This window comes from Salmo trutta, chromosome 13 (genome assembly GCF_901001165.1).
Source record: "Salmo trutta chromosome 13, fSalTru1.1, whole genome shotgun sequence".
Classification (NCBI taxonomy): Eukaryota; Metazoa; Chordata; class Actinopteri; order Salmoniformes; family Salmonidae; genus Salmo; species Salmo trutta.
Window position 1 is genome coordinate 46,414,884 of NC_042969.1, and position 22,967 is coordinate 46,437,850.

The 22,967-nt window shown below is 41.4% G+C and overlaps 1 protein-coding gene and 1 long non-coding RNA gene across 2 annotated transcripts; both read left to right on the top strand.

The window, feature by feature from the left end:
• Positions 1 to 1,234, top strand: LOC115205859 (uncharacterized). The gene is made up of 2 exons (XR_003880692.1): positions 1 to 641; positions 866 to 1,234. It is a non-coding gene; the product is annotated as an uncharacterized LOC115205859 (long non-coding RNA).
• A 335-nt stretch (positions 1,235 to 1,569) lies between these two features.
• pgm2l1 (phosphoglucomutase 2-like 1) lies at positions 1,570 to 21,604 on the top strand. Its single transcript, XM_029772245.1, has 14 exons — positions 1,570 to 2,195; positions 3,116 to 3,283; positions 8,351 to 8,457; positions 9,023 to 9,107; positions 9,469 to 9,552; positions 10,035 to 10,228; positions 10,625 to 10,814; positions 11,079 to 11,176; positions 11,417 to 11,597; positions 12,270 to 12,363; positions 12,767 to 12,896; positions 20,117 to 20,306; positions 20,417 to 20,550; positions 20,834 to 21,604. The coding sequence occupies exons 1-14, from the start codon at positions 2,103 to 2,105 to the stop codon at positions 20,934 to 20,936; spliced, it is 1,851 nt and encodes a 616-aa protein (XP_029628105.1). The 5' UTR covers positions 1,570 to 2,102; the 3' UTR covers positions 20,937 to 21,604.
• The last annotated feature ends 1,363 nt before the right edge of the window (positions 21,605 to 22,967 follow it).

The window sequence follows — 22,967 nt, forward strand, 5'->3', positions numbered from 1 at the left end:
AAAATAACGAATCCAATATGGCTGCGCCCATGGTGTGGATGTCAAGATGTAACAAAGACTACAAGTGATGATGAAAATGTAACAATAGTCGACTAGTGACTTAACGTATCAGCCCCCCATCTACGAGATCTCGACACTGGAGAACCTGAATCATGGAGCCAGGCATTATCAAACACAGGCAAATAATGCAAAGTTCGTTGTGAAAGATGCGAGCTGCATGGTGTACTGTACTTTATGTCCTTCAGAATAGAAATGTTGAATTGTCTATCGAAAACATTGAAAAAGGAGTTTACACTCAATTATCATAAAAAAATGCACGCTTCAACAGCAGCAGCTGAAGTGATCCAGTTGGGTCGTATTTCCTATGCGCGTGCATTACAGGTACAGCAACTCTATGTTAGGAGACATCTGGATTCTAAAGACAAATTGCACAATGCTCTGCTACTGTGTGAACACCAGCCAGTCTACACCATTAGAATCAGACATTCACTATACCCATTCGAAGAGTGGCAAAGACTCAAACTCCTTGGTGCTGAATTCTTTCGTTGCAACCGTGGCAGGCTCATAACTATTCATGGCCCAGGGGAGTTGGTGTGCTACCCAATAATCAACTTGGGCTGCTTCAAGAAAAGTGTGAAATGGTATGTATTTGAGCTGGAGAGGACTGTCATCAACCTTTTCAGGAAGTATGTGGTAAAAGCATCCACCTCCCCAGACACTGGGGTCTGGGTTGGAAACAACAAGATATGTGCCATTGATAGGTTAACCCTTGATTTAAATAACCTTTTTTTTTTTTTTTGCTATGTTTACAACAGGGCTACAATGTGTCATGCTTGATATCACAGTCAAATGTTTCCTCTTTCAGGAATCCATTGTGGAAGATACATAACATCTCATGGATTGGCACTGAACTGCAACACAGATATGGGCTGGTTTGAAAACATTGTGCCATGTGGGATTGTTGGCAAAGGTGTCACCTCTCTCAGTCAAGAACTGGGATGAGATGTCTATATTGAAGAGACCATCCCACGACTGCTGGAAACTTTCAATGATCAGTTTGACTGCACACTGCTTCACGCTTGAGCATGCTTTTGCGGCACAGTCGATAGCGCGCCGGACTTCGGGCTTGAAGGTCGAGGGTTCGAGACCTGCTCCCTGTCTGCTGTTTCATTACCATATTCTAATAACAATTAAACAATGCACGGTAAATAAAACATGTATATTTTGACAATCATTATGTTGTTTTCTCTCCCTCTCCCGGGCATATCTGTCAGCTAAGAAACTACGTTTCCCACATTGCGCTATGAGGGCGTGAGCCCGCTGTTTTGGTGGTCCAAATGTAGCCCAGCGACTGAAGGCTACTAGTTGGTTGTCACTAGTTACCACAACCACAAAGTCAAAATTATGTCTAAACCCCGCCTATTTAAAAAATATATATATATTCTTAAAATTATTTAAAAAATATACATAACCACACTGCTAACCTTATGCCAAACCCTAACCATAAATTAAGACCAAAAATATATATATATTTTTTTTTTGATGAATTCTTACGACATATCCAATTTTGACTTTGTGGCTGTGGTAACTAGTCCCAACCTCAGTCTACTAACTAGTTTAACATTATAAAGACAATTTGAGTGCCAAAATAGGACAAGCCTGGTAAGGATGGGTCAGTATGTTGCTACGCTTGATAACTAGTTATAACTAGCTAGCGTGCTGTTTTCAAGAGTGATCACGCCATCCAGATGTCCACTGCAGATGATAACATGGTACTACTACTAGTAGCTAGCTAGCTCGGTCGCTCAACAACACCACTCTGCGCGTCAAGCTAACGTTAGCTAGCTAGCGTCCTAACGGTTTGTTAGACAATACATTTATTTTCTTATCTTCTGTTAGCTAGCTATATCTGTTTGCTGAGTTTCAGTAGCCAAAGCAAACACTCTCACACAGACAACGTCAAGACCGATACGATAGCTAGGGACATTATGTCCTGCCTGGCCTATTGCTAGCTTGTGAGTTTGCTAGTTTTGTAAACTAACGTTGGTTAACGTTAGCTACGTAGTTAACTAGCTTGATGTTTTGCTGCACAATATTCTACTATGGAGAACAACGGAGACCTGGACCTAAATTGCCATGCAACTGGGGACGTGCGACTTGATACGGCTATTTACCAATGGATAACGTGGGATAAGGTCAGTGAGTCAACTGTCAGTGTCATCATCATAGTTAACGAACACTTTTTTATTGACGAAGAAACTTACTGACTTGGGTTGTCACTTGCCTGGTATGTCAGGTGCAAATGCCTTGTCCTTCAGATCGGTGGTCTTCTGAAATGTGTGTGTGTCTTTAATAGTGGCAGGTAGCATAGCGGCTAAGAGCGTTGGGCCAGTATCTGTTTGGTTGCTGGTTCAAATCCCCATGCCGACTAGGTGAAAAATCTGCCTGTGCCTTTGAGCAAGGCACCTAACCCTAAGTCGCTCTGCATGAATGTTAAATGACTAAAATGTAAAACATGTTATGGAGGGCAAGACCTATCCTGGTGCCAGGTATGTTTGTGCTAATAATCCACTCCTTGTCATATGCCAAACTGTTTGTCATAATGACAAGGTGTGGATTATTAGCACAAACAAGTCTAGTATCCAGGCAACAATTTTTCTTATTACTAATCGCGAAGTACAGAGCCCGGCTCATGCAGCCTCTACTACACTCCCAACACTTGCACTGGAGCCCTAGTTTAGAAAGGCCTAAAGCAATGGATATGGCTGACACCCACTCTCTAAATGTCAGACTTCATAACCTTACTTGGACTGTCAGATCCATTAAGGAACTGTAAGGGCCCAGATCTATGTCTGTCTAGATTTAAGAGGATATTCTGATATTCTGAGGATATTCAAACGCTGATTGAACAGACAAGATTAGGCTACTTTTAGCAACAGCCAAGATTATCTTTTTTGTTCAGTTCCAGTGTAGCTCAACCATAATGCTGAAGCAGTGGGTATTGTGTATATTTGATTCAATCAGCAAGAAAGTCAGTCCTAAATTAAGTGGTGTGCAACTGTGTTGAGTAATGATGTCAGTAAGAGTATTTTTTGGGATGTTCTTTCCCATTCAGAATCCAAAGACCAGAGCTCAGATAGAGGCCCTTTTGCTGGATGGGCAAGTGGAGGAGCTGAGGCGTCGGCTCTGCTCCAGGATGACGTTTGGGACGGCAGGGCTGAGGGCAGCCATGGGTGCAGGCTTTGCCCTCATTAATGATCTGACCATCATCCAGTCCACACAGGTTAATAATAGTTTCCTTCAATGAGCAAACTATTCTGGCACAGGTTATGTTAAAGGTATAGACTCACTCAGCTATATGACATCATCGTGCACAGCGGAACAACTTCCTGTTTACAGATCTCAACAACAAATTGGCTCAGTTCTTCAGTGGCAGTAAATCATCAACCTTGGGTTTATACCTTGTCAGACTATACATACAATCCAGCACAGTACTATGCACCTTTTCAATTTGTTTATTAACTGCCAATAACCTCTTCGATATAGAAGACTACCAAGTAGAAATGTACTTTTAAAATGGAGATAGCCCACAATGGCGCTTTGTATCATTGAGGGGATTCAATTAATCTTGGGTAGATGTGTTTTGCACTGGGTGAAAGTTGATTGTATTGCTTTTGGAACCGGGCTACCTACTGGGCATGAGCAGGGTGCCCCATTCAAAGCCCACGGCGAAGTTGGCTCAAAACGAACGTGACGTAATTAAGCACGTGGAGTAATAACTACCATTGTGTTTTTCACATGCAAAAGTGATTGCTTTTGATGAAAACGCTTTATCTGCCTTCCCAATGAAAACTAGTTTGAAAATTCAAATGTATATTTTTTGGAAAAGATGTGTTGTATGTTTCTGGACGATGCACCATGCTGCCTTGTTGACAACATGACCGAGCGGCGCAGATTGTTGTTTGATTTGAGAAGGGCTCTCCTCCCTCACCGCTTTTGCCCGTTCACGCCACGGGACTCCGGCCCTTGCAAAAATAGGTGTTCTCTCTTTTCCATCTTTATGGAAACAGCCAATAGTGGCAGCCTTGACAGATTTGAAGGTTGTTGTTGCAGTAGTCTGTAAGCAAGTAGGCAACCCGCTGTGTATGATGTCATATTGAGGATTTTACCTTTTAATTTAGTACAAAGCTGTCCAGTGAGTCGGCATAATATATCAATCACAGGTTATTGTAAAACCACTATATCAATGTTTTAAAATAAGTGTCAGGAGTAACAGTGGTTTCTATATATTGGTATCAGCAATTTTAAGGTCAACCATTCATGAGATCAATGACTTTAGAATTGCAATATGGTGGTGGAGTCTCTACCTCTCAGTAGTTTTTAGATATATAGTTAAGGTTTATTTTGAATTGTACACATTTGGGGCAAAAATCTGAATTGTAACATGCATAGGCCTATGTAATTAAATAAAAAATAAAAAATGAATGTAGTATACAATATTACATTTAAGCAGTGTCAAAGGCATTTGGGCTGTTGTAGTATATACACTGAGTATACAAAACATTAAAAACACTTGCTCTTTCCACGACAGACTGACCAGGTGAATGCTATGATCCCTTATTGATGTCACTTGTTAAATCCACTTCAGTCAGTGTAGATAAGGGGAGGAGACAGGTTAAAGAAGGATTTTTAATCCTTAAGGCATAGATTTTGTATGTATGTATGCCATTCAGAGGGTGAATAGGCAATTACAAATTGAGGCTGTTCTGAGGGCGAAAGGGGGTGCAACTCAATATTCATGTTTGGTATAATCAGTGTATATATATACAGTATATACATTGAGTGTAAAAAAACCATTAAGGACACCTTCCTAATATTCAGTTGCACCCCCTTTTGCCCTCAGAACAGCCTCAATTCATTGAGGCATGGACTATACAAGGTGTCGAAAGCGTTCCACAGGGGTGCTGGCCCATGTTGCTTCCCACAGTTGTTAAGTTGGCTGGATGTCCTTTGGGTGTTGGATCATTATTGATACACATGGGAAACTTTTGAGCGTGAAAAACCCAGCAGCGTTGCTGTTTTGGACACAAACTGGTGCACCTGGCACCTACTACCATACCCCGTTCAAAGGCACTTAAATATTTTGTCTTGCCCATTCACCCTCTGAGAATGGCACACCCTACACAATCCATGTCTCAAGGTTTAAAAATCCTTCTTTAACCTGTCTCCTCCCCTACATCTACACTGATTTTGAAGTAGATTTAACAGGTGAAATCAATAATGGATCATAGCTTTCACCTGGTCAGTCTGTCATGGAAAGAGCAGGTGTTCCTAATGTTTTTTCACACCCAGTGTGTACAGTTGAAGTCGGAAGTTTACATACACCTTATCCAAATACATTTAAACTCAGTTTTTCACAATCCCTGACATTTAATCCTAGTAAAAATTCCCTGTCTTGGGTCAGTTAGGATCACCACTTTATTTTAAAAGAATGTGAAATGTCAGAATAATAGTAGAGAAAATGATTTATTTCAGCTTTTATTTCTTTCATCACATTCTCAGTGGGTCAGAAGTTTACATACACTCAATTAGTATTTGGTAGCATTGCCATTAAATTGTTTAACTTGGGTCAAACATTTTGGGTAGCCTTCCACAAGCTTCCCACAATAAGTTGGGTGAATTTTGGCCCATTCCTCCTGACAGAGCTGGTGTAACTGTGTCAGGTTTGTAGGCCTCCTTGCTCACACACGCTTTTTCAGTTCTGCCCACAACATTTTCTATAGGATTGAGGTCAGGGCTTTGTGATGGCCACTCCAATACCTTGACTTTGTTGTCCTTAATTTTGCCACAACCTTGGAAGTATGCTTGGGGTCATTGTCAATTTGGAAGACCCATTTGCGACCAAGCTTCCTGACTGATGTCTTGAGAGGTTGCTTCAATATATCCACAGAATTTTCTGTCCTCATGATGCCATCTATTTTGTGAAGTGCACAAGTCCCTCCTGCAGCAAAGCACCCCCACAACATGATGCTGCCACCCCTGTGCTTCACGGTTGGGATGGTGTTCTTCGGCTTGTAAGCCTCCCCCTTTTCCCTCCAAACATAATGATGGTCATTATGGCCAAACAGTTCTATTTTTGTTTCATCAGACCAGAGGACATTTCTCCAAAAAGTACGATCTTTGTCCCCATGTGCAGTTGCAAATCGTAGTCTGGCTTTTTTATGGCAGTTTTGGAGCAGTGGCTTCTTCCTTGCAGAGCGGCCTTTCAGGTTCTGTTGATATAGGACTCGTTTTACTGTGGACATATATACTTTTGTACCTGTTTCCTCCAGCATCTTCACAGGGTCCTTTGCTGTTCTGGGATAGATTTGCACTTTTCACACCAAAGTACGTTCATCTCTAGGAGACAGAACGCGCCTTCTTCCTGAGCGGTATGACGGCTGCCTGGTCCCATGGTGTTTATACTTGCGCACTATTGTTTGTACAGATGAACGTGGTACCTTCAGGCGTTTGGAAATTGCTCCCAAGGCTGAACCAGACTTGTGGAGGTCTACAATTTCTTTCCGGAGGTCTTGGCTGATTTCTTTTGATTTTCCCATGATGTCAAGCATAGATGCACTGAGTTTGAAGGTAGGCCTTGAAATACATCCACAGGTACACCTCCAATTGACTCAAATGATGTCAATTAGCCTATCAGAAGCTTCTAAAGCCATGACATCATTTTCTGGAATTTCCCAAGCTGTTTAAAGGCACAGTCAACTTAGTGTATGTAAACTTCTGACCCACTGGAATTGTGATACAGTGAATTAATCTGTCTTTAAACAAATGTTGGAAAAATTACTTGTGTCAGGCACAAAGTAGATGACCTAACCGACTTGCCAAAACTATAGTTTGGTAACAAGAAATTTGTGGAGTGGTTGAAAAACAAGTTTTAATGACTCCAAGTTTTAATGACTCCAACCTAAGTGTATGTACACTTCTGACTTCAACAGTATGTACAGTGTTTCCCCTAGGACCTTTTTCAGCAGCAGTAGTGTTGCAAGGTATACCGAAACGTTGGTACTTTTTCATTACTACAACATGAAAAACGGTTCAGTCCTAGAATTTTTGTTACTTTCGGGTAGTTCTGTTAAATCTGTCTCACTGATCAGCGCAACCAAAGTCTTCTATACCGTTACTCATTGCTAGCCTGAACTGGGAGTCTGGGCTGCATAATTTTAGCATCCCACTCATGCTGCACAGAAGTTAACACACTTGAATAATGCGACACGGCATGTATAAATGTTAAAACTGTTAATTACCGTTCGCGAAACAATGTCCATACAGGCTAGAACACTTTACAATGCAAGAAGATACCAGTAGCTTCCAGCTTTGTAGGCTAACTTTTCTTGTTAGCTTACAGCTGAAGCTAACATCAATTCAAAACCCTAGTACTTTGTTTGTGATTATATGCAAAATATGCGTTCCAAGCTGTTTGCCACTAAAAACATTTTCATTCACTTATTCAGTCTCCATCAGCCAAAGATGATCTATTTCCCTGAGCAAACTGACTGACTGACTGACTGACTGTGTGTGTGTTTTGTGAATAGGGCTCCCGACTGGTTGCACCCATCTTGCCTCATGAATGATGTCATTACTTGTTCAAGAGACAGCACGCACTTTTATGCAAATGTTGTTGATCAGTACAGCAAAATAAGGCCCAAATGGAAGGGAAATAGATTGTTTGTTATCTGTAGCCCCATGAAATCAGCCAAAACAAGCTCAATAACTCAGTGCATGCACACACTCCTATTGAATACGCATTCACCAGTATTGTTAATAGGCCTAGGCTAAATCTTGATTTACCCAGTTTATCAATAGAGATTTACCATTCAAATAAATTATTGGTAAAAACAAAGTCATATTGATTGTATCATTGTATAATTGATTCATTAATGCATAAATGGCTATCTCTGAAAAATGTCCGTAACATTTTTTGAATAAAATGATATTGAACTCAAAAGATGCCCAATTGTTGACCAGAGCAGTAGTGTCTGGATGGATCAAGTGCCATTCTGTGACTTTGGCTAATGTACATTTCTTTTTTTTGCTGGGGTATCATTTTGATATTGAGTATCGTGATGTTATCAAGTATAGTGATACCAAACCTGGTATCGAAGTCAAAATTCTGGTATCGTAACAAACTGACTGTGTCTCATGGAGCACAGCACACACAGTCTAACAACTCACCTACCTACCAAAGTTTCCCTTACCTCCTTTTCAAAGTGAAAGTTAATAGAAAATAAGAATTTTAAAGAGCTATAGACATGGCCTCATCGTTGTATTCTTTTCCCACTCCTCCTCACTGCAGGGTATGTACAAATACCTGGCCAGGTCTTTCCCCGACTTCAGTAGCCGTGGTATAGTGGTTGGATACGACACGCGAGCGCAGGAGGCCAGTGGTTGCAACAGTGAACGGTACTATACTATACCTCCTCCTTTCTCCTCTGCAGATCACACCACCACTTGCAAACATGTATAACTGGCTACATATTAGATAGTCTGATTTAATGTAAATAGATAAAAACTGGCTGTAAATATCAGTGGGCCTTTTAGTTATCTAATAAATAACTCCCAATGTAATGATGATTGTGGCTTTGGGTTGCTCTGTCGACAGTGCAGTGTGTTATTAAGTGTGATAAAGTGTATTAAGAGGTTACATTCCTGCCTGAAGTGGTGTGATGGCAAAATAGTTGTGAATACAGATGGGCTTAGTGAGAACATTTATTGCATTCTTGGCCTACTGTTAACTGCACAAATTTCTAGAGCCAAAATAATAACAGGAAATAGATTTTTTTAGGATGTTGTGTGTAGGCTATTTCCCAGTTAACACGCGGGGAACCACAAACTAGAGTTTTAGAATATTAGAGAGTTTGGAGCTAAAGCAAAAAGAAATATGAATTTCTGTGATCTGAAAATGACAATGGACTATTAGTATTATTCTTCTAAAGAAATATTATGATCTTTTTTTTTTATTCCACAGACTTGCCCGGTTGACTGCAGCTGTGATGCTTTGTAAAGATATTCCTGTGTTTCTTTTCTCCACATATGTCCCAACTCCCTTTGTGGTAAGATAGTTCAAATCAATATATTCTATTTCATTAAAATTAAAGCCTGGTCACTTTATCCCTCCTTGGACATAAATCACTTGTTTCTTGGTTGCTTACCAATTTGTTTCCTATATACTGGTGATGTCATATACGAAGGGCCAGGTGATTTACCTGGCCATGTGACCTGGCCAGACCAGGAAGGAGTCTATGCCTTAGTTATAATGGTTTTTAATGGCCAGATTGTGTCGTCAGGAAAAACCTCTGGACGTACTTATATGGCTATACAGCTGGTAAAGTCAAAGTCTCAGCGCTTTCAGATTAGGCTAAGAATTACATTCATTTAGTTCCCAAGGCCTTACTGTTTTGTGATCTCTCCTAGCCATATGCTGTAAAGAGGCTGGGCGCTGCAGCTGGTGTGATGGTCACTGCCTCTCACAACCCTAAAGAGGACAATGGATACAAGGTATCAGACTTCTGCTTTTCATCTTACCAGGGTCACTTGAGTCAAGGCAGGAAGCGTACAGCATCTAGAATCCTTGTTGAACTAAAAGCTTTTAACACTGCATTTTGTAGGGGACTGTATGCTATTTATCGTACAAGAAAAATAAAATATACCTTTATTCCTGGTGTTGTATTACTAGCTAATGATATCCTAAGGCAGCGTTTACAAACTCTGTCTTTGGGGCCCCACCTGGGTGCACATTTAGTTTTTTTCCATAGCACTACACAGTTTATTCAAATAATCAAAGCTTGATGATGAGTTGATTATTTGAATCAGCTGTGTAGTGGTAGGGCAAAAAACTAAAAGTGCACCCAGGGGGGTCCCCAGGACTGAATTTGGGAAACCCTGTCCTATGGGGAGGTAGAATTAGGTATGCCATACAATGTTAACATATATTAAGCTGTGCATTAGCATTTGGTACAGTGTCTTGCTTTTCTTTGAAGGTTTACTGGCACAATGGAGCCCAGATCTCTTCTCCTAACGACAAGGAGATCCTGAAGTGCATTGAAGAGAGCTCAGAGCCATGGAGCGAGTCCTGGAACGAGAGTTTGGCAGACAACAGTCCACTGAGGAGCGATCCGCTGAGGGAGATATCCAAAAAGTATATGGAGGACCTCAGCTCTGTTTGTTTCCACAGGTACCAATTCACAGTGCTAGGAGTCTGTACTTTAGAAAGTGATCACAAGTAGTAAATGCTGATTTATTCACAGTGGCGTGTCCTGCCTTTAACAGTTGGATATTAATTCAGAAAATTATGATTTATGATGTAATTGGGAGTCGTCAAACACATTTATTATGAAGCTGGGAGCCGGCAAACACCCTCACACTGGCTGTGAACGTGTTGTAATTATCATAGATGTTTCTTTTAATTACCCCCGATGACCTTTTCTTATTCAATTTGTTGAATTGTTTGAATTCTGAGTCAGAAAACTTTCATTTTCTCAGTGTCCACAATTAATTTTGCAGCAAACACAATTCATATTTGTTGAATAAAAAACACACTTATACATGTTTTTACTTGCTTGTTTCTCAGAGAACTCAACACCAAGTCCCCGTTGAAGTTTGTACACTCGTCCTTTCACGGAGTAGGGCATGACTACGTCCAGCAGGCTTTCCGGGCGTTTGGGTTCCCCCCTCCTATCCCTGTGCCAGAACAGAAAGATCCTGATCCGAACTTCTCCACTGTCAGCTGTCCAAATCCAGAGGAAGGAGAGTCTGTTTTGGTGAGGAAATTTTCAATTCACCTAACTTTTCAGTGCTATCTGTGTAACAGAGTTGCTACACTAGATGCACAATTCTCACTGTGTGTGAATTGTAGTCAATGCAGCCTACTACTCTGGCCATGCGAGCAGCACGTGAAGGAAGTGTTAATGCGGCAGCCTCGTTCGTGTCTCTGTAGCATAAAATTGGTGTGCATCTCACTCCCGTGAATATAATGTGGCTTGTGCATCCTCCATGATTGTTTTTTTGATATTTTGGTGTTGTAGGAGCTCTCCCTTCGCCTTGCTGAGAGAGAGAATGCCACGATTGTCATGGCAACTGATCCAGATGCAGATCGGTTGGCTGTTGCAGAGCAATCTGACAGGTAAAATACCTGATACAAATGTAGCCTACTCTCTTAAAATATAATTATATTACTGATTACTGGACCACAAGCTATTACTGATATGCACAGATCTAATGTCATTTTGTTCAAAGGCCAAGAGCTTTTCCTGACCATGTGATCTGCTAGGGAAAACTCTGGGCCCTGGTTGTTAGCTACAACATGTTTTTCCTGCTGAGATGACAACTCTTGACCTTAGCTTTGTCGTCATGTTCTGTCTAGGTGCGGATGGAAAGTTTTCACAGGTAATGAGCTTGCAGCTCTGCTGGGCTGGTGGATGCTGTTCAATTGGAAGGAGACTCACTCAGACCCGGCTGATAGGGAGAGGATGTACATGCTGGCCACCACCGTCTCCTCCAAGATCCTCAAGGCCTTTGCACGAATAGAGGGCTTCCATTTTGAAGTACGTACGTTTTCCACCTCCAGGTGAATGAAGCATGGTTGGAGGTCGAGCAATATACACCCTTAGCTTTCAGACTTAATCTGGTTGCGTTGCCTGCAGTCACAATAGTAGCATGAGAGCCCTCTGCCAGGTGCTCAAAAACCTCACCTCTGAAACCAAACGGTAGCAGAGAGAAAGAGGCGAAGCGAGAGGGATAACTGGACTCAAAATCTGTCTCCAGCAGGTGACGTTTTCTGTTTTTTTTTTTTCGCTCACCAAGCGAGGAGTTTTTGTATGGAGGTCAGTGTAATGGCTTACTTGCTTGCTATGTGAGGCTTATTTAATCAAATAAAGTTTCGTAATGCTTATGTTGTTACGAGTGTACTGATATAATTAAGGACATGTGACATCCCGTCAACTTTGATTAAAAAAACACCTATCGGAGCTGTGCCTGTTGTTCACACGCGTATCTGCCCTCTTGTTGGCTTGAATGGTCCCACCTGATCTTGCCTCCTGACTGCATTTTTGAAGACATTTATTTTCATTCAGTGTCTGGTCAATATAATGTAGAATCTGTGACAGAAGCAAACACGTGGAAATGGGGTGGGACCTACCTGAATTTGTCCAATAAACACTTGTTTACATTTTTCTACATTGTGCCCTAAGAATGCACCCCTGTTCACTCTGTTTCAGGAAACATTGCCTGGTTTCAAATGGATCGGAAAGAAAATACACGAGTTGGCAAAAACGGGGAATGAAGTGATCTTCGCCTTTGAGGAGTCTATAGGTTACCAAATCTCTTTCAGTTCTTACAACATTTGCTTTGTTGTTTATGGTGAAAGCAGTTTGAAACTTTGAATATAAAGTCATGGTGGTGGTATCCACTATTGCAAACAATTAATGATCAATCCTGAACATAATATAAGACTTTATCAAATGATTTTGAGTTGATCAACCTATTTGCCTATTTTTTACATGTCAAGATATCTTTAATGCATATTATTGAAAACAGTTCAATTTAATTGAGATATGATGTGTAAATGTTTCAATTTGCAGTTGTACCAAATGGGATGATCTGTTTACCCGAGGTACAGACAGGCTGCTAAGGAGGGAGAGTTGCAGTGACCATTGGACTAGTATTTGATAAATATGCCCCGAAATGTCTTTTTGTTTTGTCTGGTGTGTTTCAGGATTCCTGTGCGGCAGCATGGTCCCAGATAAGGATGGAGTGAGTGCAGCTGTGGTTGTGGCTGAGATGGCCTCTTATCTCTACAACAAGAACCTGACCCTTCATCAGCAGCTAGAGAACATCTTTGAAATGTAGGTGTCATTCCAGTTTCCTCCTATACCCCATGTTCTGGTTTACTGAGTTTATTTGGTGTCACTACATTAAGTGGCCTAAAATCGCTGTATCTACATGGTAGTTAGTTCATTGGAATAACTAGGTAGTAGGTACACATTGTTACAACTGTGATACTATAACCGACTACCTGACTATGTAACTTAGTGTTACATGGTATACAAAAACTCTGGGTACTTTTTTTGATACAAGAACATGAAAAATGGTTCAGTAGTAGAATTTTTGTTACTTTCAGTACTTCTATCAAATGTGTCTCACAATGTATACTGACTGAGCGGATCATGTCTGTCTAGTAATTTGTCAAAATTTTCTCAATGGGGCAGTAGTAGGATAAGATACTTGATCTTGCACATGCAATGCTGAGTAAGCTGACCCAGCGCAAGCCATTTTTAAGAAGCTAGGAGCGCAAGATAAAATGGCGATATATATTACACACACAGTGGCAAGAAAAAGTATGTGAACCCTTTGGAATTACCTGGATTTCTGCATAAATTTGTCAGAATTTGATCTGATCTTCATCTTAGTCACAACAGACAAACACAGTGTGCTTAAACTAATAACATGCAAATTGTTGTATTTTTCATGTCTATATTGAATACATCATTTAAACATTCACAGTTTAGGTTGGAAAGAAGTATGTGAACCCCTAGGCTAATGACTTCTCCAAAAGCCAATTGGAGTCAGGAGTCCGCTAACCTGTAGTCCAATCAATGAGATGAGATTGGAGATGTTGGTTAGAGCTGCCCTGCCCTGTAAAAAAACACTCACAAAATTTGAGTTTGCTATTCACAAGAAGCATTGCCTGATGTGTCCCATGCCTCAAACAAATGAGATCTCAGAAGACCTACGATAACGAGTTGTTGACTTGCATAAAGCTGGAAAAGGTTACAAAAGTATCTCTAAAAGCGTTGATGTTCATCAGTCCAAGGTAAGATAAGTTGTCTATGAATGGAGAAAGTTCAGCACTGTCTACCTAGGAGGGGCCGTCCTGCAAAGATGACTACAAAATTCTCAATGAGGTTAAGAAGAATCCTAGAGTGTCAGCTAAAGACTTACAGAAATCTCTGGAACATGCTAACATCTCTGTTGACGAGTCTACGATACGTAAAACACTAAACATGGGGGGACACCACGGAAGAAGCCACTGCTGTCCAAAAAAAACATTGCTGCACATCTGAAGTTTGCAAAAGAGCACCTGGATGTTCCACAGCACTTCTGACAAAATATTCTGTGGACAGAAGTTGAGTTGTTTGGAAGGAACACACAACACAATGTGTGGATAAAAAAAGGCACAGCACACCAACATCAAAACCTCATCCCAACTGTAAAGTATGGTGGAGGGAGCATCATGGTTTGGGGCTGCTTCAGGGCCTGGACAGCTTGCTATCATCGACGGAAAAAATGAATTCCCAAGTTTATCAAGACATTTTGCAGGAGAATGTTAGGCTAGTGTTAGGCTAATGTTAGGCCAATTGAAGCTCAACAGAAGTTGGGTGATGCAACAGGACAACGACCCAAAACACAGAAGTAAATCAACAACAGAATGGCTTCAACAGAAGAAAATACGCTTTCTGGAGTGGCCCAGTTAGTCCTGACCTCAACCCGATTGAGATTCTGTGGCATGACCTCGAGCGGTTCACAACAGACATGCTAAGAATATTGCTGAACTGAAACAGTTTTGTAAAGATGAATGGTCCAAAATTCCTCCGGACCGTTGTGCAGGTCTGATCCGCAACTACAGAAGAAGTTTGGTTGAGGTTATTGCTGCCAAAGGATGGTCAACCAGTTATTAAATCCAAGGGTTCACATACTTTTCCCACCCTACACTGTGAATGTTTACACAGTGTGTTCAATAAAGACATGAAAACGTGTAATTGTTTGTGTGTTATTAGTTTAAGCAGACTCTGTTTGTCTATTGTTGTGACTTAGATGAAGATCCAATTTATGAAGAAATTCATGTATTTCCAAAGGGTTCACATACTTTCTCTTACCTGTGTGTGTGTGTGTGTGTGTGTGTGTGTGTGTGTGTGTGTGTGTGTGTGTACAGTTGAAGTTGGGAGTTTACATACATCTTAACCAAATACATTTCAACTCAGTTTTTCACAATTCCTGACATTTAATCCTATTAAAAAGTCCCTGTCTTAGGTCAGTTAGGATCACCACTTTATTTTAAGAATGTGAAATATTAGAATAATAGTATAGAGTGATTCATTTCAGCTTTTATTTATTTCATCACATTCACAGTGGGTCAGAAGTTTACTTACACTATATTAGTATTTGGTAGTGTTGCCTTTAAATTGTTTAACTTGGGTCAAACGTTTTGGGTAGCCTTCCACAAGCTTCCCACAATAAGTTGGGTGAATTTTGGCCCATTCCTCCTGACAGAGCTGGTGTAACTGAGTCAGGTTTGTAGGCCTACTTGCTCGCACACGCTTTTTCAGTCATGCCCACAACATTTTCTATAGGATTGAGGTCAGGGCTTTGTGATGGCCTCTCCAATACCTTGACTTTGTTGTCCTTAAGCCATTTTGCCACAACTTTGGAAGTATGCTTGTGGTCCATTTGGAAGACCCATCTGCGACCAAGCTTCCTGACTGATGTCTCTAGATGTTGCCTCAATATATCCACATAATTTTCCTTTCTCATGATGTCATCTATTTTGTGAAGTGCACAAGTCCCTCCTGCAGCAAAGCACCCCCACAACATGATGCTGCCACCCCCGTGCTTCACGGTTAGGATGGTGTTCTTCGGCTTGCAAGCCTCCCCCTTTTCCTCCGAACATAACGATGGTCATTAGGGCCAAACAGTTCTATTTTTGTTTCATCAGACCAGAGGACGTTTTTCCAAAAAGTATGATCTTTGTCCCCATGTGCAGTTGCAAACCGTAGTCTGGCTTTTTTATGGTGGTTTTGGAGCAGTGGCATCTTCCTTGCAGAGCGGCCTTTCAGGTTATGTCGATATAGGACTCGTTTTACTGTGGATATAGATACTTTTGTACCTGTTTCCTCCAGCATCTTCACAAGGTCTATTGCTGCTGTTCTGGGATTGATTTGCACTTTTTGCACTAAAGTATGTACATCTCTAGGAGACTGAACGGGTCTCCTTCCTGAGCGGTATGACGGCTGTGTGGTCCCATGGTGTTTATACTTGCATACTATTGTTTTTACAGATGAACGTGGTACCTTCAGGCTTTTGGAAATTGCTCCTAAGGATGAACCAGACTTGTGGAGGTCTAAATGTATTTTTCTGAGGTCTTGGCTGATTTCTTTTGATTTTCCCATGATGTCAAGCAAAGAGGCACTAAGTTTGAAGGTAGGCCTTGAAATATATCCACAGGTACACCTCCAATATACTCAAATGATGTCAATTAGCCTATTAGAAGCTTCTAAAGCCATGACATCATTTTCTGGAATTTTCCAAGCTGTTTAAAGGCACAGTTAACTTAGTGTATGTAAACTTCTGACCCACTGGAATTGTGATACAGTGAATTGTAAGTGAAATAATCTGTCTGTAAACAATTGTTGGAAAAATGACTTGTGTCATGCACAAAGTAGATGTCCTAACCGACTTGCCAAAATTATAGTTTGTTAACAAGACATTTGTGGAGTGTTTGAAAAACGAGTTTTATGACTCCAACCTAAGTGTATGTAAACTTCCGACTTCAACTGTATATATGTGTGTGCGTATATATACTGCTCAAAAAATAAAGGGAACACTTAAACAACACAATGTAACTCCAAGTCATTCACACTTCTGTGAAATCAAACTGTCCACTTAGGAAGCAACACTGATTGACAATAAATCTCACATGCTGTTGTGCAAATGGAATAGACAACAGGTGGAAATTATAGGCAATTAGCAAGACACCCCCAATAAAGGAGTGGTTCTGCAGGTGGTAACCACAGACCACTTCTCAGTTCCTATGCTTCCTGGCTGATGTTTTGGTCACTTTGAATGCTGGCGGTGCTTTCACTCTAGTGGTAGCATGAGACGGAGTCTACAACCCACACAAGTGGCTCAGGTAGTGCAGCTCATCCAGGATGGCACATCAATGCGAGCTGTGGCAAGAAGGTTTGCTGTGTCTGTCAGCGTAGTGTCCAGAGCATGGAGGCGCTACCAGGAGACAGGCCAGTACATCAGGAGACGTGGAGGAGGCCGTAGGAGGGCAACAACCCAGCAGCAGGACCGCTACCTCCGCCTTTGTGCAAGGAGGAGCACCGCCAGAGCCCTGCAAAATGACCTCCAGCAGGCCACAAATGTGCATGTGTCTGCTCAAACGGTCAGAAACAGACTCCATAAGGGTGGAATGAGGGCCCGACGTCCACAGGTGGGGGTTGTGCTTACAGCCCAACACCGTGCAGGACGTTTGGCATTTGCCAGAGAACACCAAGATTGGCAAATTCGCCACTGGCGCCATGTGCTCTTTACAGATGAAAGCAGGTTCACACTGAGCACGTGACAGACGTGACAGAGTCTGGAGACGCTGTGGAGAACGTTCTGCTGCCTGCAACATCCTCCAGCATGACCGGTTTGGCGGTGGGTCAGTCATGGTGTGGGGTGGCATTTCTTTGGGGGGCCGCACAGCCCTCCATGTGCTCACCAGAGGTAGCCTGACTGCCATTAGGTACCGAGATGAGATCCTCAGACCCCTTGTGAGACCATATGCTGGTGCGGTTGGCCCTGGGTTCCTCCTAATGCAAGACAATGCTAGACCTCATGTGGCTGGAGTGTGTCAGCAGTTCCTGCAAGAGGAAGGCATTGATGCTATGGACTGGCCCGCCCGTTCCCCAGACCTGAATCCAATTGAGCACATCTGGGACATCATGTCTCGCTCCATCCACCAACGCCACGTTGCACCACAGACTGTCCAGGAGTTGGCGGATGCTTTAGTCCAGGTCTGGGAGGAGATCCCTCAGGAGACCATCCGCAACCTCATCAGGAGCATGCTCAGGCATTGTAGGGAGGTCATACAGGCACGTGGAGGCCACACACACTACTGAGCCTAATTTTGACTCGTTTTAAGGACATTACATCAAAGTTGGATCAGCCTGTAGTGTGGTTTTCCACTTTAATTTTGAGTGCGACTCCAAATCCAGACCTCCATGGGTTGATAAATTGGATTTCCATTGATTATTTTTGTGTGATTTTGTTGTCAGCACATTCAACTATGTAAAGAAAAAAGTATTTAATAAGATTATTTCATTCATTCAAATCTAGGATGTGTTATTTTAGTGTTCCCTTTATTTTTTTGAGCAGTGTTTATTAGGGCTTCTGCCAGCAAAATGGGTAACAAACAGTAAAATCTGGCACCCCATAGTAGAATAGTTTACCTATTTACCTAGTCGGCTTGTTGTGCGTTCTAATGCGAGAAATTCCTCTCGATGCGAATTCAAATTGCGAGTGCAACAGGCAGAGATTCATGCATTCTAATAAGCAGTCAATGCACAACATTTCTCAATGCAATCGCTGGAAAACACTTCCATCGCTACCTCATTTCGCAACTCCTAAAAATGTATGCAAACTGCACTGTTTTGAAAGAGTATATCAGCAGTTAGTGCTCTGCAATTCACACTGACTGCATAGGGTAAGACCAGGGCTAAATGTAACAAAGGGTCAATTGTAACTGGTAGGCCTACATTATATTCACTGTTTATGCAATTTTTTGGGAGACATTAAGGTCCTCATTACGTTGCTAACTAGTAACATCATCATGTTTGTTTAGAGTTTGGGATCTAGCTAATGATTAGCCCAATAGGGTATGGATATGGGAAACCCCATGCTTCAGCCTATTAATTATCAGTTGGGCTACAGATGATAATGCTTATTGCTAATAGCACACCTACCTGATTTTAATATGGATCATGTATAGGCTATAACCCAATATGTTATTGGGTTTATTTCTGGGGAAATGAGGACTGACCTTCTCAAAGTCGTTCTCCCTGCTTTCATTTTTTTGCCGTGGTATCGTTTTGCTGTCTAGTATCATAATACTTAATCTGGTAAAATTCTGATATTGCGACAACACTAACTACCATAGAAATACATATACACTATATATGCAAAAGTATGTGGACAGCCCTTCAAATAAGTGGATTTGGCTATTTTAGCCACACTCGTTACTGACGGGTGTATAAAATCGAGCACGCAGCTATGCAATCTCCATAGACAAGCATTAGCTGTTGAATAGCCTTACTGAAGTGCTCAGTGACTTTCAACGTGGCACCGTCATAAGCTTGTCAACTTTCTGCCCTGCTAAAGCTGCCCCGGTCAACTGTAAGTGCTGTTATTGTAAAGTGGAAACATATAGGAGCAAGAACGGTTAAGCCGCGAAGTGGTAGGCCACACAAGGTCACAGAACGGGACCACTGAGTGCTGAAGAGCGCAGCACATAAAAATGTTCTGTCCTCTGTTGCAACACTCACTACCGAGTTCCAAAGGGCTTCTCGAAGCAACATCAGTCACAATAACTGTTTGTCGGGAGCATCATGAAATGGGTTTCCATGGCCGAGCAGCCGCACACAAGCCTAAGATCACCATGCGCAATGCCAAGCGTCGGCAGGAGTGGTGTTAAGCTTGCTGCCATTGGACTCCAGAGCAGTGGAAACTTGTTCTCTGGAGTGATGAATCACGCTTCACCATCTGGCAGTACGACGGACTAATCTATGTTTGGCGGATGCCAGGAGAATGCTGCCTGCCCAAATGCATAGTGCCTGTAAAGTTTGGTGGAGGAGGAATAATGGTCTGGGGCTGTTTTTCATAGTTCGGGCTAGGGAAATCTTAACGCGTAAGCATACGATGACATTCCAGATGATTCTGTGCTTCCAACTTTGTGGCAACAGTTTGGGCAAGGCCCTTTCCTGTTTCAGCATGACAATGCCCCCGTGCACAAAGCGAGGTCAATACAGAAATTGTTTGTCGAGATCGCTGTGTAAGAACTTGACTAGCCTGCACAGAGCCCTGACCTCAACCCCATCAAACACCTTTGGGATGTTTTGGAAGCTGACTGCAAGCCAGGCAAAATCGCCCATAAATTCTGATAAATTAAGGTTTGTGGTGTTTTTGCACCATAAAGTTGGGCCGTTTTTTATTTCAGCTTCACTTTATTGATCTACCATAAATATCCATTGTCTCGCTCTTCTCCAGTCAAATGCTAATATCCTTTACTGTTGTTGTCCTTCAGTTACGGTTATCACATTTCCACAACGTCATATGTCATCTGCCACGACCCCCCTACTGTCAAGAGAATATTCACACGTCTTCGGAACTTTGAGGGAGAGAACACTTACCCCAGATCCTCGGGTGGACACAGCATTGTGGACGTGAGAGATGTGACTACAGGATATGATAGTAGTCAACCTGACAAACTTTGCGTAAGTGTAATGTTGTGGTTTATTTAATTTTTTATTTCATACATTAGTGTGCTTCAAATTGAATGGTTCATAATGAGAGGTATAGGTAAAAACTCCTCATCCTCTCTCAGGTGCTACCTATGACAAAGAGCAGCCAAATGATCACCTTCACTCTGCAGAATGGGATCGTGGCCACACTAAGGACCAGTGGCACAGAGCCAAAGATTAAGTTCTACACAGAATTCTGTGCACCGCCCGGAAAAAGGTTTGTGTTGAGTGTAACGGCGCCCCCTTCTACTAGCAATGACACACTCTGGAGGACCAGCTAGAGCTAGCTACAGTGTTACGGAATAGTTCCGAAAGCACCAGTATAGTCTCAGTATTTTAGTGGCAGAGATGGTAGGGAAAAGTGTGTTGGACCTGGTTTAAGCTATAGTGTAAGACGAATGGCTGCACATTTGGGGCAATTAAGGTAAATCCAAGCCATAGACGAGCTAGCATCGTAAAAATGTTTTGCATTTTAAAATTGTTTTTATTTTGGTTTTCAGTGACATCTCAAGTCTTGAGGAGGAGCTTAAGAAAGTAACAGATACTCTCGTCGAGGAGTTTCTGGAGCCTGATAAAAACAACTTGATTCGCCGATCAATCTAGTTGGGCTTTTCATCTTGGTCTATACAGATGCATCGGTCGTATTGTTGTACTATCCTGCTTGTGTTCTGTTAATGTTTTTCCTAACTGTGAAACCAAAATGTAATTCAGACTATTGCTTGTCTGGGTTTTTTCATTTGGTGTGCAAGGTGGGTTACGTGGATTAATATGCAGGAGTAGAATTTGTAAACCAGAATCTCATATCTGTTTTTGTCATATGAGGATTTTCCATTTATCTAAAATAAGTAGCCTAAGGTATACACCAGGACAGTCTGTGCCGTTCCATGAGAAAAAATCGCAATGAGGTGAAATGACATGCAGACAAGGTTTACTCATGAAAATGCCTCTTCTCCATTGTAGTGCACATACCCATACCACTAGTACTTTTGTTCCTAGTAGGCTGTGCTAATAGGCACACCTAATAGATGTGTATGTGGTATATGAACAGTACCTCTCACTTGTCGCATGCTGCTTCTAATCTATGTACAGTTGATAAACTGTACCTAAAGGCTAAGTATTGTAAGGTATGACATTGCACATGTACGTAACGCAAATTGCACTCCTGCCTCCCCATCTGTTACGTTGCATCAGTGAGCGTTACAGCTTCAATCATTTCATAGTCTTAACACCTGTACTCTGTAAGTACCCATATCAAAATGGTAATCCAGAAAGGAAGAAATACACTACATGGCCAAAGGTATGTGGACACCCCTTAAAATTAGTGGATCCGGCTATTTCTGCCACACCCGTTGCTGACAGGTGTATAAAAGCATGCAGCCATGCAATCTCCATAGACAAATATTGGCAGTAGAATGGCCCATACTGAAGAGCGTCGGCTGGAGTGGTGTAAATCTTGCCGCCATTGGACTTTGGAGCAGTGGAAACGTGTTCTCTGGGGTGATGACTCACACTTCACCATCTGGCAGTCTGACGAACAAATCTGGGTTTGGCGGCTGCCAGGAGAAAGCTACCTGCCCAAGTTTGGTGATGGAGGAATAATGGTCGGGGGGCTGTTTTTCATGGTTCGGGCTAGGCCCCTTAGTTCCAGTGCATTATTAGCCCTATGTTCACCTGAATGCCAAAGTCTGTTTCTATTTGTTGCTTTCTAGCTAAACAAGTCACCTGTTTTGCACATTTTGTCATTTTCAGTTTTGACATTTATTTTTTTCCTCATTTAGGAGACTTTGTAGTCACAGCAATATGTTTTAACTACTGTGTTATTTTTTTTTTTAAGAATTCACATATAACAAATTTACATATTAGACCAACAATTGTAATTGTAACCCTTAAATTTTAGAAATGTAGTGCCGTGGAATTCCAAATTGTTACTGTAACTCATTTTGAAAATGACCATGTGTTAGTCATTTTTTGGTTTCAGGTAAAAAAATGATATGAAATGTTTTACTGTGTCTGTAAAGTGTTGTGCAGTTGACTTCCTTGAATTTCAAAATATTAGCTTGTATGTATTGTTAGCCTAAAAAGGATGAAAGTTGTATTACGTAAAGGAAAACTCCACCCCAAAACTATCTTTTGGTATTTGTTTAATTTGTCCATTGTTGATGTTGCATGTCATCAATCAAATTGGAGTAATGAAACAAACACCAAACTAATTCAAATAAAATCTCATTTTATTTGTCACATGCACCGAATGCTTAAATGTTCCTTTAAGCAAATGTTTGTAAAACAATTGTTGTGCAATATTTATTTCATTTTATTATTTAACTGTTTGTTTACTCTGTTCTCCAGACACACCTAAACTTAAATTATTTAATTTGAGTACATTATATATATTTGTATGCAACACATTTAGCCAATGCCTGTAATATCAATAATTCAATACCATAACCTGTACGAATGAATATTGTACATATTTAAGATATCGGATGGCAATCCCAAAGTAAAGACATTCTATTGAATTGTCAGAATATGAATATAGAGCATATATTTTCAATTGTATCTAGGAGGATAAGAAAAATGGTTGACATTTTTGATGAGATGAAATGTTAGGTCAATGTTCAAGACTTCTGTTAAGTA